At 59.1% G+C, this 11,699-nt stretch overlaps 2 protein-coding genes across 2 annotated transcripts; one reads left to right on the top strand and one right to left on the bottom strand.

The window, feature by feature from the left end:
- The first annotated feature begins 4,835 nt into the window (after window positions 1–4,835).
- On the top strand, window positions 4,836–7,540 carry CLDN9 (claudin 9). The gene has a single exon (XM_034670530.1). It carries the CDS (start codon window positions 6,426–6,428, stop codon window positions 7,077–7,079), a length of 654 nt encoding a protein of 217 aa, XP_034526421.1. The 5' UTR covers window positions 4,836–6,425; the 3' UTR covers window positions 7,080–7,540.
- Window positions 7,541–7,785: 245 nt separating this feature from the next.
- Window positions 7,786–9,034, bottom strand: CLDN6 (claudin 6). The gene is given in 2 exon segments (XM_034670529.1): window positions 7,786–8,935; window positions 8,937–9,034. Coding segments are annotated over 2 exon segments (663 nt in total). The 5' UTR covers window positions 9,020–9,034; the 3' UTR covers window positions 7,786–8,355.
- Window positions 9,035–11,699: the final 2,665 nt, after the last annotated feature.

Here is an 11,699-nt window from a genome sequence, read left to right as displayed (position 1 = left end):
CCGCTGCCGCCGCTGCCCACGCGGCCCTCGCCCTCCAACCTGCTGGCGCCACCCGCGCCCCGCGCCCCCTGGTTGCTGCCCGCCTTCCCGCCGCCGCCTCAGCCAATGCCGCCGCCGCCGCCGCCGCCGCACCTCTTCCTGTCGCCTCCCTGCTGAAGGCCCGGCCCTTCCGAGACCGTCGACCCCGAGGGGCTGCGGGCGGGTGAGTAGGCAGCCCCGCCTGGGACGCCCGGGCTGGGCGCCCTCATCGCCTTCCCCACTGGCGGATTCAGAAAGTGTGGGTCAGAGCCTGAACTGGGAAAGACGGAGGGAGTGTCAGAGGAGCGGCCCAGCTCAGGGGAAGGAGCAAGTCTAAAAATAAACTGGTTTTAAGAATAGGGTCTTTATTCCATTTTCCTCTACTGACCTACAGCAAGCCTCTTGCCCGGTTATTTGAGAATGTAACTCATCCCCTGTGCCGATAAGTGGGCTGCTTATCGGACCCGTCGCGACGGGGGCCCACCCCACTTGGCTCGAGGAAATGAAAACAAGAGTTTGAAATGCTCTGACTGGGTCCGCAAAATGTCTCATTTTCCCCTATAAAGCGAAGGGTTTGGGTGCCATCACTAGGGCTCTGCCCCACCACGTGTGTGTGGCTTCTGGGAACCCGCACTGGCCTTACAAGTCTTGAGTCAGACTTTGAACTGAGATGGATCCAAGGGTTCTGCCGGCCTGGGTGCCCCGGGAAAACAGGGGTGTGGACTGCAGATACTGGGCCCTGGAGCCGCAGCATCACAGGCAAGGGCTAGGTCGTCCCCCAGCTGGACAGGAACGTTCCCAAGGTGAGTCATGAAAGGAAGCCCCTATTCTCGCTCCACCTTTGCTTGCCCTCTCCTCCACCCCCACCCTGCCAGGTTCTCCCCAGCGTGTACAACCCAGAATAAAAGTTCCCTTTGTTACTCAGGTGTCTTGGTCTCAGGTAACCAGGCAGATGTCCTATCTCAATGGGCTCCTCTGCAGCTCAGGAGTGGTATCAGGAAGCCAGCTTGACCTTGGGCAACCTCTGAGCACCTGGGACCCAGCAGCAAGAAAGGCAGTATATGAATTTCCTGTGACTGTTGTGGCAAATCACCACAAATTGGGCAGCTTAAAATAAAAGGAATTTATTCTCTCAAGGTTCTGGAGACCAGAAATCCAAAATCAAGGCATTGCAGGGCTGTGCTCCTCCCAGGGCTCTTGGGGAGGATCCTCCCTTGCTTCTCGGAGCTCCTGGTGGTCCCTGGTGTTCTTTGGCTTGTGGCCTTGTCCCTCCAGCCTCAGCCTCCGTCTTCACATGGCCTACCCTATGTCTGTGTCTCAGATCTTCCTGTCTTACTCTTTTGACAACTGTCACTGGGTGTAGGGCCTACCCTGAATCCAGAATGATCTCATCTTGAGGTTTTTAATTTATCTTAATTAAAACTGCAAAGACCCTGTTTTCAAATAAGGCCACACTAACAGGTTCCAGGGCTTAATACCTGGCCATAGTGTCGGGGGCCACCATGCAATCCATAGAGGCAGTGTCCTCTCCCCAGGGGCCTGGCCCACCTCCAGAGCTGTCTTCCCAGCTTCCCCAACCACTGTTTTTGACACCCTATCTCTTGCTGACCTGGAGCCTTGGGTGCCCTTGCAGTCCTTCCAGCTGGAGCCAAAGGCACTCAGTACCTTGATGACTCCCTTTCCCCTTTTTTGAAATATGGTGGAGTTCCCATTCCTGCTGGCTTGCTTCCTCCACCCCCTTTACATCCCGCAGCTCTCCTCTCTTCTCTCCGCTAAGACTCAGACTCAACAGGAAGGACAAGACTGAACGTACTCTAATCTTAAAGATCACAACACTGAGGTGAGGGGTGACCCCACCCTCTGAACCCCAGATGGATAACTGCTGCTAGGTGAAAGCTGACAGTTACCATGGAGTCTGACTAGGTTTACGAGTGAAATGGCCATGATGCTGTTAACAAAATGCTGTCTTGCCAAGTCAGTCCCTATAGTGATCCCCAATGTGCGTGGGGTGCTCCCTGCCTGGGTGAATTCTTGTAGTGACCCTGGGGGTAGGCAAGGCAGACTTCTCCCTTCGTTTTACAGCCAGGAGGCGGCCGAGGTTACTGCACTTGTGACTTGCCCAGCGAGGTCTGACCCAGAGTCCTTATGCTGCTGCGGCAGGGGGGCAGACAGTAAAGGTGCAGCAGAGGGGCTGGGGGGCTCCTGGTATGCTCAGATCCAGATGCAGAGGCTTCCCGGTGTGGGGTGCAGGGGGCCTGGAGGAGTCGGGGAAGGAGGGAAGGCTGGCTGGGGAGGAATGGAGCAGGATGTGGGTGGGGTGGCCTGGAGGGGGGCTACTGGACTGCCTTTGGGGAAAGAGGCACCAGGAGCCCCAGCTCACTCTTCAGCTCTGGGCCTTGAAGTCAGGGTCTGGGGCTCCTTCAGGCTTGCCCTGTTTCTCACAAGTACCTGTGGCCAAGTTCCCATTGCTCTCTGAGCTTGTTTCCTTGTCTGTAAAATGGTGGTAGAGAGCTGTCATGGGACCCCAGGGTTCCCTCTGCACCTTGCAGTTCAGGGGCCAGGGGGATCTGGCTTTTCTACCCATAGAGTCTGGGGCCTTGGGCACCTCCCCCAAAGCGAGGCTGATGCTCCCTTGGTATTGTGCCATCCCCAAGCCCACCCCATACTCTTCTTGGCACCATGGTGGCTCTCGGATCTTCAGTTCCCCTCCTTTGCCTTTGGGCCACACTTTTCTCTAAAAGTGTGGTAGATGTTGGGATTGGAGTTACCCACTTCTGCCCTTCCCCCATCTAAACCCAGTCCTAGCTTTTTCCGCCCACCGGGGTGGCCCCACCCCACTGCCCTCCCAGAGAAAGATCAGGTCCTGTTCGGTCACCCCATGAAGCTGTGAGCGGGGCGAGGCCGCCCCCTCCCCCCGTGCCTCAGTTTCCCTCCACAGTGTCTTGGGGCAGGTTTCCCTCCCCCACCTCCTTCCTGGGCGGAGGTGGTGGGGGTGGGGATTCCAGCGGATGTGTTAAAGTGCCATTGAGGTGGTAACGGCGCGGCGCGGAGGGAGTCCCCACCTCTCCATATCAATGGCATTCCAGCCCCATTTACAGTCCCTGCTGGGCCCCAACTTTAACCCTTTGGTTCCCAGATCCCACTGAGTCCAGGTGGACCAGGGGACCCAAGAGAGGGCCTAAGGAGGGCTGAGGGTGGGAAGCCTGTCCTGCCTGAGTGCCGCGGGAACCCGGCCTCCGCCGCTTACCCCTCCTGGGGGCGGTTGCTCTGACAACCTCTCAACCTTGTTCTCCCACAGCTCGTCCCACGTTTACCCTCCCTGAAGGCCTTGGGTGGGGGGTGCCCTCTTCCCAAGAGGGAAAAGAGTAGACAGGTGGGGGAAGCCGAAGCTGCCCCCACACCAGGCGGTTCTGGTAGGGATTGGTCTGGGGGTGAAAGGGCGGTGTCTTCAGACTCTGAGCACCACCTCCCACGTGGCCGGCCCGCCCCTGGCGGTGCGCAGGTCTAACCTGCTGGAGAGTTGACATGTGGAGCCTAAGAGGAATTGGGATCTAAAACAGTGAGGGTCCCCGGTGCCGCTTCCGGGCAGGACACTTACCCTGTGCGAGTGTGTGAGTGTGCGCGCGCCAGTGCGCGCGCACACGCGTCCCACGGGTCCTATCACAACGCTGGGGGTTTAGACCTGCCGTGGAACTCAGGGGTCCTTGACTGCAGGCTGACCAGCTATCAGGGCAAATCAGGATGAGTTGGGTTCCTTAAGCCCAAGGCTTTCTCTGACCCGAGAGAGAGAGAGAGAGAGAGAGAGAGAGAGAGAGAGAGAGAGAGAGAGAAGATCCCTGGCTGGGCTGCCCAGGATGGCAGGCCCCGTGGGACTGTTGCTGGGCCCCTCGCAGACCTGGGCTTGCTGCTGCCTCCTGACAACTGCTTCAACCTGTGTGTCCGGATTTCTCCAGGCCCCGAGGCCAAGCCTCTATTTGCCGTTCTCCTCAGCCGCCCCTCCCCACAATGAAATCCAGGGCCCCAGGGGCTGGATGAGCTGGACAAACTGCTCTGAGATTCCCCAGGTCCATCACAGCCAGCAGGCCCAGCCACCGCCGGCTCTGGCCCCTTTCCACTCCCTACTATGTCCACCAGGCCACCGCAGTCTACCCTACAGACCCACTCGTGGGTGCTGGCCTCAGTCTCCATTTTAGGGGGAGCAGTTCTGTCAAACTTTTTTTTTTGGTCACTGACCCTTTTGCACATCTGATGAAAGTATAAGCCTGTCTTCCCCAAAGTGCTAAAACCCATTCCCAGAAGCAGTGCCCCCATTTGAAGTTAAATCCTTTATAGTCTAAGCCCCACTGAACGGGTGAAGAGGCCCCCAGTGCCCACCACTCCCAGGGGCCTAGAGCGATGCAGTGAGTGACCGTGCGTGCAGGGGGGCGTGGGGGGGCTCCCAGCGGGGGGCCGTTAGCTCCCAGGCTGTCAAGGGGTGTCTCCTCAGGGCAGACAGGCCTCAGGCCCTCCTCAGGAGGAGGTATGGAAATGAGAGGCTCTTCCAGATGGGGGCCCAGCTCTGCCTTAGAGGGTCCGCCAGCCACCCATTAAAGTATGAAAGGAAGGAATTTTCATCAACGTCCCACACCTCCCATTCCTTTTCCCTTAGTTCCTAGTACCCAGGAAGGGGCTTGAGGGAGTTCATGACCCCCCAAATGAGCGCCCCATGTTTGTGGGTCCCATAAGATTTCTCACAGGGGGGCGCCTGGGTGGCGCAGCGGTTGGGCGTCTGCCTTCGGCTCAGGGAGTGATCTTNTCTTCCAGATGGGGGCCCAGCTCTGCCTTAGAGGGTCCGCCAGCCACCCATTAAAGTATGAAAGGAAGGAATTTTCATCAACGTCCCACACCTCCCATTCCTTTTCCCTTAGTTCCTAGTACCCAGGAAGGGGCTTGAGGGAGTTCATGACCCCCCAAATGAGCGCCCCATGTTTGTGGGTCCCATAAGATTTCTCACAGGGGTCTTTGACTTAAGGAGGTTAAGGACCTTGACCTTCCATGATCTGTCCCTAGTTGGTGGCAGGATTTGAATTACAGTCTGTGAGTCCCAGGTTGCCCCCCACAAGGGGGAGTCGCAGGCTCCGAGGAGGTCTTCAGGAGCAGGAGGGTGTTTCCTGAGGACTGTGAGGCAGGGTTCACCCGGGCTTCATGCCCTTGGCCTCCTCCATGGGGTCTCCTCCAGAGTGATCACTTACTCCTCAGGGAAAAGCCTGAGGGCCTCTGTCTGCTACTCCTCCCCCTTCACTCGCAGACCCCTGCCTGCCCCTCCCCTACTTCCACAACAGCCTCTTTATCCCTTGGCCCCCAGAGACCTTCGGCAGCTCAGCTCGGCCCTCAGTTTCAGTATGGGGGTGGGAAGAGCACACCTGAGCTGAGGAAGGAGTGGGGGGGGGGATTTTCTAGGCCGTTGCCTGGGTGATGCCACCTGAGCTGGGCGCAGGCACCTGTCGCCCAGGGAACGGCGCGGGCGGAGCCCCTCCCTTGAGAGCAGCCAGGGCCATTGGGCTGAGACTGGAGACAGATCGGGTTCCTGGGGCGGGCAGGGGGACAAGAGCAGGGTTGGGAGTGTGCGATACGGGGGAATCTGGGTGTGTTTGCCCATGAAATGAAAAGGCTACAGGGAGGAGTTGCTGGGGGAGGAGGCGGTGGCTCAGGGGGGCAGCGGAACCTCCACTTCTCTTTGCCGAGCCTACCAGAGCTCCATTCTCCCCACCTTCCTTGCTCCCCAGCTGGTCCTCTGTCTCCCCTTTCCTTTGTCCCTTCATTCCCACAGGCACGGAGTTTCTTTCCTTTCCCGTTCCGGTTGCGGTACCCCCTCCCAGGTTCCCCATCCCAGCCCCAGCCCCGCCTTCTCCCTGTAGCTCTGGCTTCCCCAGTCTCTGCTTTGCTGCCCCTCCCCTGTCTCCGCCTCAAAACCCCGCCTGCATCTGGGAGCGGGCTGAGTCCCCAGGTGGCACCCACAGACGGTGCGCTGCTCCGCGCGGGGCTGCACCTGCCGGCGGGGAAGGCTCTTCTCAGCCTGAAGGTGGGTCAGGAGAGGCTTTGCAAGCCAGGTCAGAGGGGCAGCGGCCAGGACGTGACTGCAGCGTGGCAGGAGCGGCAGCCACTGGGCATCTGATAGGCAACGGAACCCTCGAGAGGACGCCTCCAAGCAGGGCTGTGAGATTGATTTGTGTGCGTCGGGGTCAGAGACATACCTGTGAGGGGCTCAAAGAGAGGTGCTTCGCAAGAGGCCCACAGATGTGAGGACGGTCCTGGCCGAGGACACTGACTTACCCTCGTGCTGGGCACCGAGACCCCCACCCAGCAACATCGGACCCACCCCTGTAGTCAACCAGGCCGTCTAGGGTTAAGAAGACCTGAAAGGACAGATGGCTTCGACTGGCCTTGAGCTCCTGGGCATGACCCTGGCTGTGCTGGGCTGGCTGGGCACCCTGGTGTCCTGTGCCCTGCCCCTGTGGAAGGTGACCGCCTTCATCGGCAACAGCATCGTGGTGGCCCAGGTGGTGTGGGAGGGGCTGTGGATGTCCTGCGTGGTGCAGAGCACGGGCCAGATGCAGTGCAAGGTGTATGACTCCCTGCTGGCACTGCCCCAGGACCTGCAGGCTGCCCGCGCCCTCTGCGTCGTCGCCCTCCTGCTGGCCCTGCTCGGGCTGCTGGTGGCCATCACAGGGGCCCAGTGCACTACCTGCGTGGAGGACGAAGGTGCCAAGGCCCGCATCGTGCTCACCGCGGGGGTGCTCCTCCTCCTCTCGGGCATCCTGGTGCTCATCCCCGTCTGCTGGACCGCACACGCCATCATCCAGGACTTCTACAACCCCCTGGTGGCCGAGGCCCTCAAGAGGGAGCTGGGGGCCTCCCTCTACCTGGGCTGGGCCGCTGCTGCTCTGCTCATGCTGGGGGGGGGACTACTCTGCTGCACATGCCCCCCACCCCAGATCGAGCGGCCCCGAGGACCGAGGCTGGGTTACTCCATCCCCTCCCGCTCAGGTGCATCTGGGCTGGACAAGAGGGACTATGTATGAGGTGGAAAGTGTCCCTGGAAGCCTGCAGCTCAGACCCTTGACCTTGAGCCGGATGCCCTGCTCTGATCGTTGTCCCCTACTGCCAACCCCTCCCCCAGGGCAAAACCCATTTCCCAGAAGCTCCAATCAGGCCTGGCTACAGAGCTGGATATCAGCAGCCCTGGCTGAGTCCAAACCCTCTTCAATGGGGTCCCCACAAGTCCTTCACCTACCTCCACCCAGGAAAAGCCAGAGCTGATGGAGTGTGCTGGCCTGCCCCTGCCTCTCCTGGACAGATTACTTTCTTCTGCAGTCCATCCTCTTCCTCTGGGGCCACCCCTTCCCCAGGAACCTGGGCTTCACCCAAACAGCAGCATGTCCTTGGCTCCAAAATAAGGAGGGGACCCTTGTCTGGGATGGGTCCTCTCCAGCCTGGCCACCACCTGCATCCAGGGGTCCAGCCAATCACCCCGCCCTCTGTGCACACCTGCTATCTAGGAATAAACAGAGTTTGTACCTTGGCTCTTCTGATCTGTGCTTGGGCAGGGAAGACCAGGTGGCCTTCTCTGGGGCTGTCCGTCCAAGGCCTGCTCCAGGACACTCTCTTGCCATGTGAGGTACAAGGATAAGGAAGGTGAGCCCCTTGTGCTCCCCTCTTCCCCCTGCCAGGCTGGCACCCAGCAGTCCCCCAGCAACACCCAAAGCAAGCAACAAAGTAAGACAAGCTTTATTTAGCAAAAACTGGTGAGTGTGTGGGGGAGGCATGGCACAAGTGTGCAGGGGCTGAAGGTGAGAGGATGCGGGGGAGGGGGGGTCTACAGCACAGCTGGGACGGGACTCCAGTTAGAGGAGCCAGAGGTCAGAAGACTTGGAGGCGGGCAGTTCTTTGGTGTTGGTGACTTATCATCTGCTCTTCTAAAGGCCACGTGAGGTTCAAGAGCCCTCAGGGTTCCAGAGGCCTGACTAGTAGGGCGGGACTCAGGGACAGGCTGAAACAGCAGGCAGCCTTTATGTTGGCCCACAGCTCCAGGTTGGCCTCCAAGATCGTGGAGGAAGATCCAGAAACCGTGAAGCATCACCTCCTTGGCTTCTTCATCCGAAGGTGAGAAAGACCAACAGCACAGCCCAGGAAAGACTTGGGCTCCTTGGTTAGGTTATCAAATGAATTTTGAAAATACCCCTCCCCCCAAAAGCAAAAAAGATAAAAACCCCCACGCTGTCTGGATCACCATCTCGATGTCTCCAGTTCAGGGGGTTAGGCTCCACGGTCGAGGGAGTCTCCACTCCCTTACCAGAATTAGACATAATTCTTAGTGGGGTACTCAGGGGCACCCTGAGGGGTGGCATGTGCGGCTGACGCCGAGTATCGGGCCATATAATGGCTCGAGCCCCGGGAGCCCCCAGAGGGGCAGGTGCAGCACAGAAGCCCCCCGCCCAGCAACAAAAGGCCAGAGGCTGCCCAGCCCAAGTAGAGGGAGGCTCCCAGCTCCCGCTTTTGGGCGTCTGACACCAGGGGGTTGTAGAAGTCCCGGATGATGGCGTGAGCCGTCCAGCAGATGGGGATCAGGATCAGAACCCCTGAGATGACAAAGATGATCCCAGAGACTAGCACCAGACGGGCCTTGGAGTCCTTGTCCTCCACACAGGTGGTACACTTGGCTCCCGCAAGGTAGACCAGCAGCCCGAGCAGGGCCACTAGGAGGGCGACGACGCAGAGGGCGCGGGCAGCCTGCAGGTCCTGGGGCAGTGCCAGCAGGGAGTCATACACCTTGCACTGCATCTGGCCCGTGCTCTGCACCACGCAGGACATCCACAGCCCCTCCCACACCACCTGGGCCACCACGATGCTGTTGCCGATGAAGGCGGTCACCTTCCACAGGCAGGGCACAGGACACCAGAGCATTCACCCAGCCAAGCAGTGTCAGGATGATCCCCAGGATTTGCAGACCAGCAGAAGCCATGGCAAAGTTGAGGTTGAGAGGAGCTGCACTGGAGGGACAGAAGCAGACTAATGTGAAGACAGGCTGGTCCAGACCCCTTTGTTCCCGATGAGCGCTAACTCTCGCTAACTCTAGTGCCACAGACTGTGGCCCCCACACAGGGCACCAAAGAGTATGAACCCAAGGAGTCAGTACACCATGGGCAGGGCACTCTCCCTGAGCCTCACTTTCTCATGGGCAAAACGAACACTTGATGTTTTAGCATGTAATTTTTTCCTTGGTTATGTGATTGTCATTACTTAGAAGTGAGTAAGCAACCCTGTCCTGGCTGCTTTGAGTGCAGATGAGACATAAAGCCTATACCAATGCTAGTCCAGGGCCCCAGCCACTTTGCATACATTGTATCAGACAACAAAGTAGCAAAAACAGGATGAAACAACAGGGGGCAATTTCCAGATGTCCTCCTTGGGGCACAGAGAGGGTGGGTTGGCTCTAGCCATGAGTTTCAGGCTCAAAACCTGCCAGTTTCAACATCAAGCTTAGAAATCCAAGCTTCCTCCCACCACCCAATAGCGGTGTCCAAACCCCTCACCTCAACCTGGCTCCATACTCCCAGGCAGGCAGTGACATTTGTGTCTCAGGTGATCCCTCATCCCTGGCCTTGCCTGGCCCTACTTGGCCCAGCCCAAGCGCGGTCAAACTCCAGAAGGGCAGGAGAAATGAAGAAGAAGGAAAAAAACCACCCTCTTACCCAAAAGCTCTTCTTCCCCATGGCTACCTGCTGCCCCCCTGGATCCTGCTCTTTTGCCCTCCCTCAGGGTCACACTGAGCATACCTCCAAGGTTGGGGACATTTATTATTATTATTTTTGGACATTTATTATTATTTTTTCTTCCTTCCTTCCAGATTTTATTTATTTGAGAGAGAGATAGTGAGAGCACGATCAGGGAGAAGGAGAAGCAGGCTCCCCACTGAGCAGGGAGCCAGATGTGGGACTCGATCCTAAGACTCTGGGATCACGATCTGAGCCAAAGGCAGATGCTTAACAACCTGAGCCACCCAGGCATCTCGAGGGGACATTTTCTTGTGCCTTCTTGCCCAAAATGCCGTCCTCTCAGGACTCAATTCTCCTAAGAGGACCTAAACCCTTGGAGTGTGTCCAGCGGAAGGGCTCCTCTGCAGCAGTCCGCGCCCCCCTCACTTGCCCACCTCACATCGCACTTCGTGTTGTGGCTCGCTTCCGGGGTCAGTTCTGTTCGGGGTCCTGTTGTGGCTTTCCATTACCTAAAGTTCCCGCACACGATTCGGACCTTAGCTTAGCACCGGCCGCAGCAGTGTGGCCAGAGGACAGACCGTGCACTCCTCATCTGCATCCCGCCCATACCTGGCGGAGCTCGTGACTTCGGGGGAGATCGGACGGGGCACCCCAGCTCGCGCTCATCCCAACCCCGGTGTCAGCCCTCCACGCCTCTGGCCGGCTTAGCGCCGGCCCAGGGACCCAGCACCTCTCCCCTCCTAGATCCTACCCCTGCGCTCGACCCCTTCTCTTTCCGCACACCACGGGGCGGCTTGACCCGAGGGCGCCCCCTCCTGCTTTCGATCCCTATTTCCCTTCTGAGTCCCGCCGGAAGAAGGGTCCGTAGGCTCCCAACCTGGGAGCCGCACCGAGGGAAGGGCTTAATGGCGGCGGTATCTGCAGGGTCCGCTCCGGTAGGTGAGGGGGAGGGGAGCTCTGCCCCAGAGAGCAGCGCAGGTGGGGGAGGGGCGCCCGGGTTTCGGTGCCTTTGTCCCGGGAGAGGGGGAGGGGCGTTTAACCCTTCCGTGGCTGCAGGAGATCCTGATCAGTTCTACGGCTCTGGTGCAGACCCCCGCCCAGGGTCTGTGCTCCGATAGCCGCCCCCAGATAAGTCCAGGTTCTCTACACGCACCCCCACCCACGCCGCTACGCCCCCTACACCCCACTCCTCGAGGAGTCCGCCTCTTCCCCTCCAACACTGGCACTTCCCCCAGGCTCACCTGCGAAGAAACCCACAGGGATTCGTAGGAGCCGCAGAGTGTGCGGACCGGGCGGAGGCGGGGGGGTCTTAAAGAGGCAGTGACGTCACTGGACCACCGCCCCGGGGAGGGGCAGAGACCCCATTCCTGACCGCCGGCGCGCGAATCCCAACCTCGTCAGGTGGGGTCGCTCGAGCCTGGGGCCGCTGCGCCGGCATGTGGCCGGGGCACTGGGACCTCAACTGGCTAACGCCGGCCCGCTGTGGGTCAGGGCACAGGGCATGGAGCCAGAGTTTGGCGCTTGACTCCGCTGCTTACTAGTGCTGTGACCCTGGGAACTCACCTAACCTTCCCAAGCTTCAGTTTCATACTCGGAAAAATTGGAGACAGCAACCCACATTTTACTGTGTAGCTATGTCCTAAGGTAGAAATTAAAGACATTATCATCATCATCATCATCATCATCAGTTACGTCGTTATCATTATACCCCGGGGCCCTTAAGAAAGCTGCAGTTATCTTTGAGATGGGTTGTTCGTGTCTGATTCCCACCCCCAACTTCCCGGCCTTCAGCATCCACAGGACAGGGACAGGTCTGCGTCCACGCGGGGTCTCAGCCGCTGGCGCACGGAGCTTGTGCCTGTTGAGCGAATGACTGAACTGAGCGGGCCAGACGGGGCGGGGCGTCCAGGAGCCTGCCGAGGGGCC

The sequence above is a fragment of the Ailuropoda melanoleuca genome, chromosome 10 (assembly GCF_002007445.2).
Source record: "Ailuropoda melanoleuca isolate Jingjing chromosome 10, ASM200744v2, whole genome shotgun sequence".
Lineage (NCBI taxonomy): Eukaryota > Metazoa > Chordata > Mammalia > Carnivora > Ursidae > Ailuropoda > Ailuropoda melanoleuca.
The sequence above is the reverse complement of the archived record's forward strand: the minus strand, read 5'-3'. Positions and strand labels throughout refer to the sequence as shown.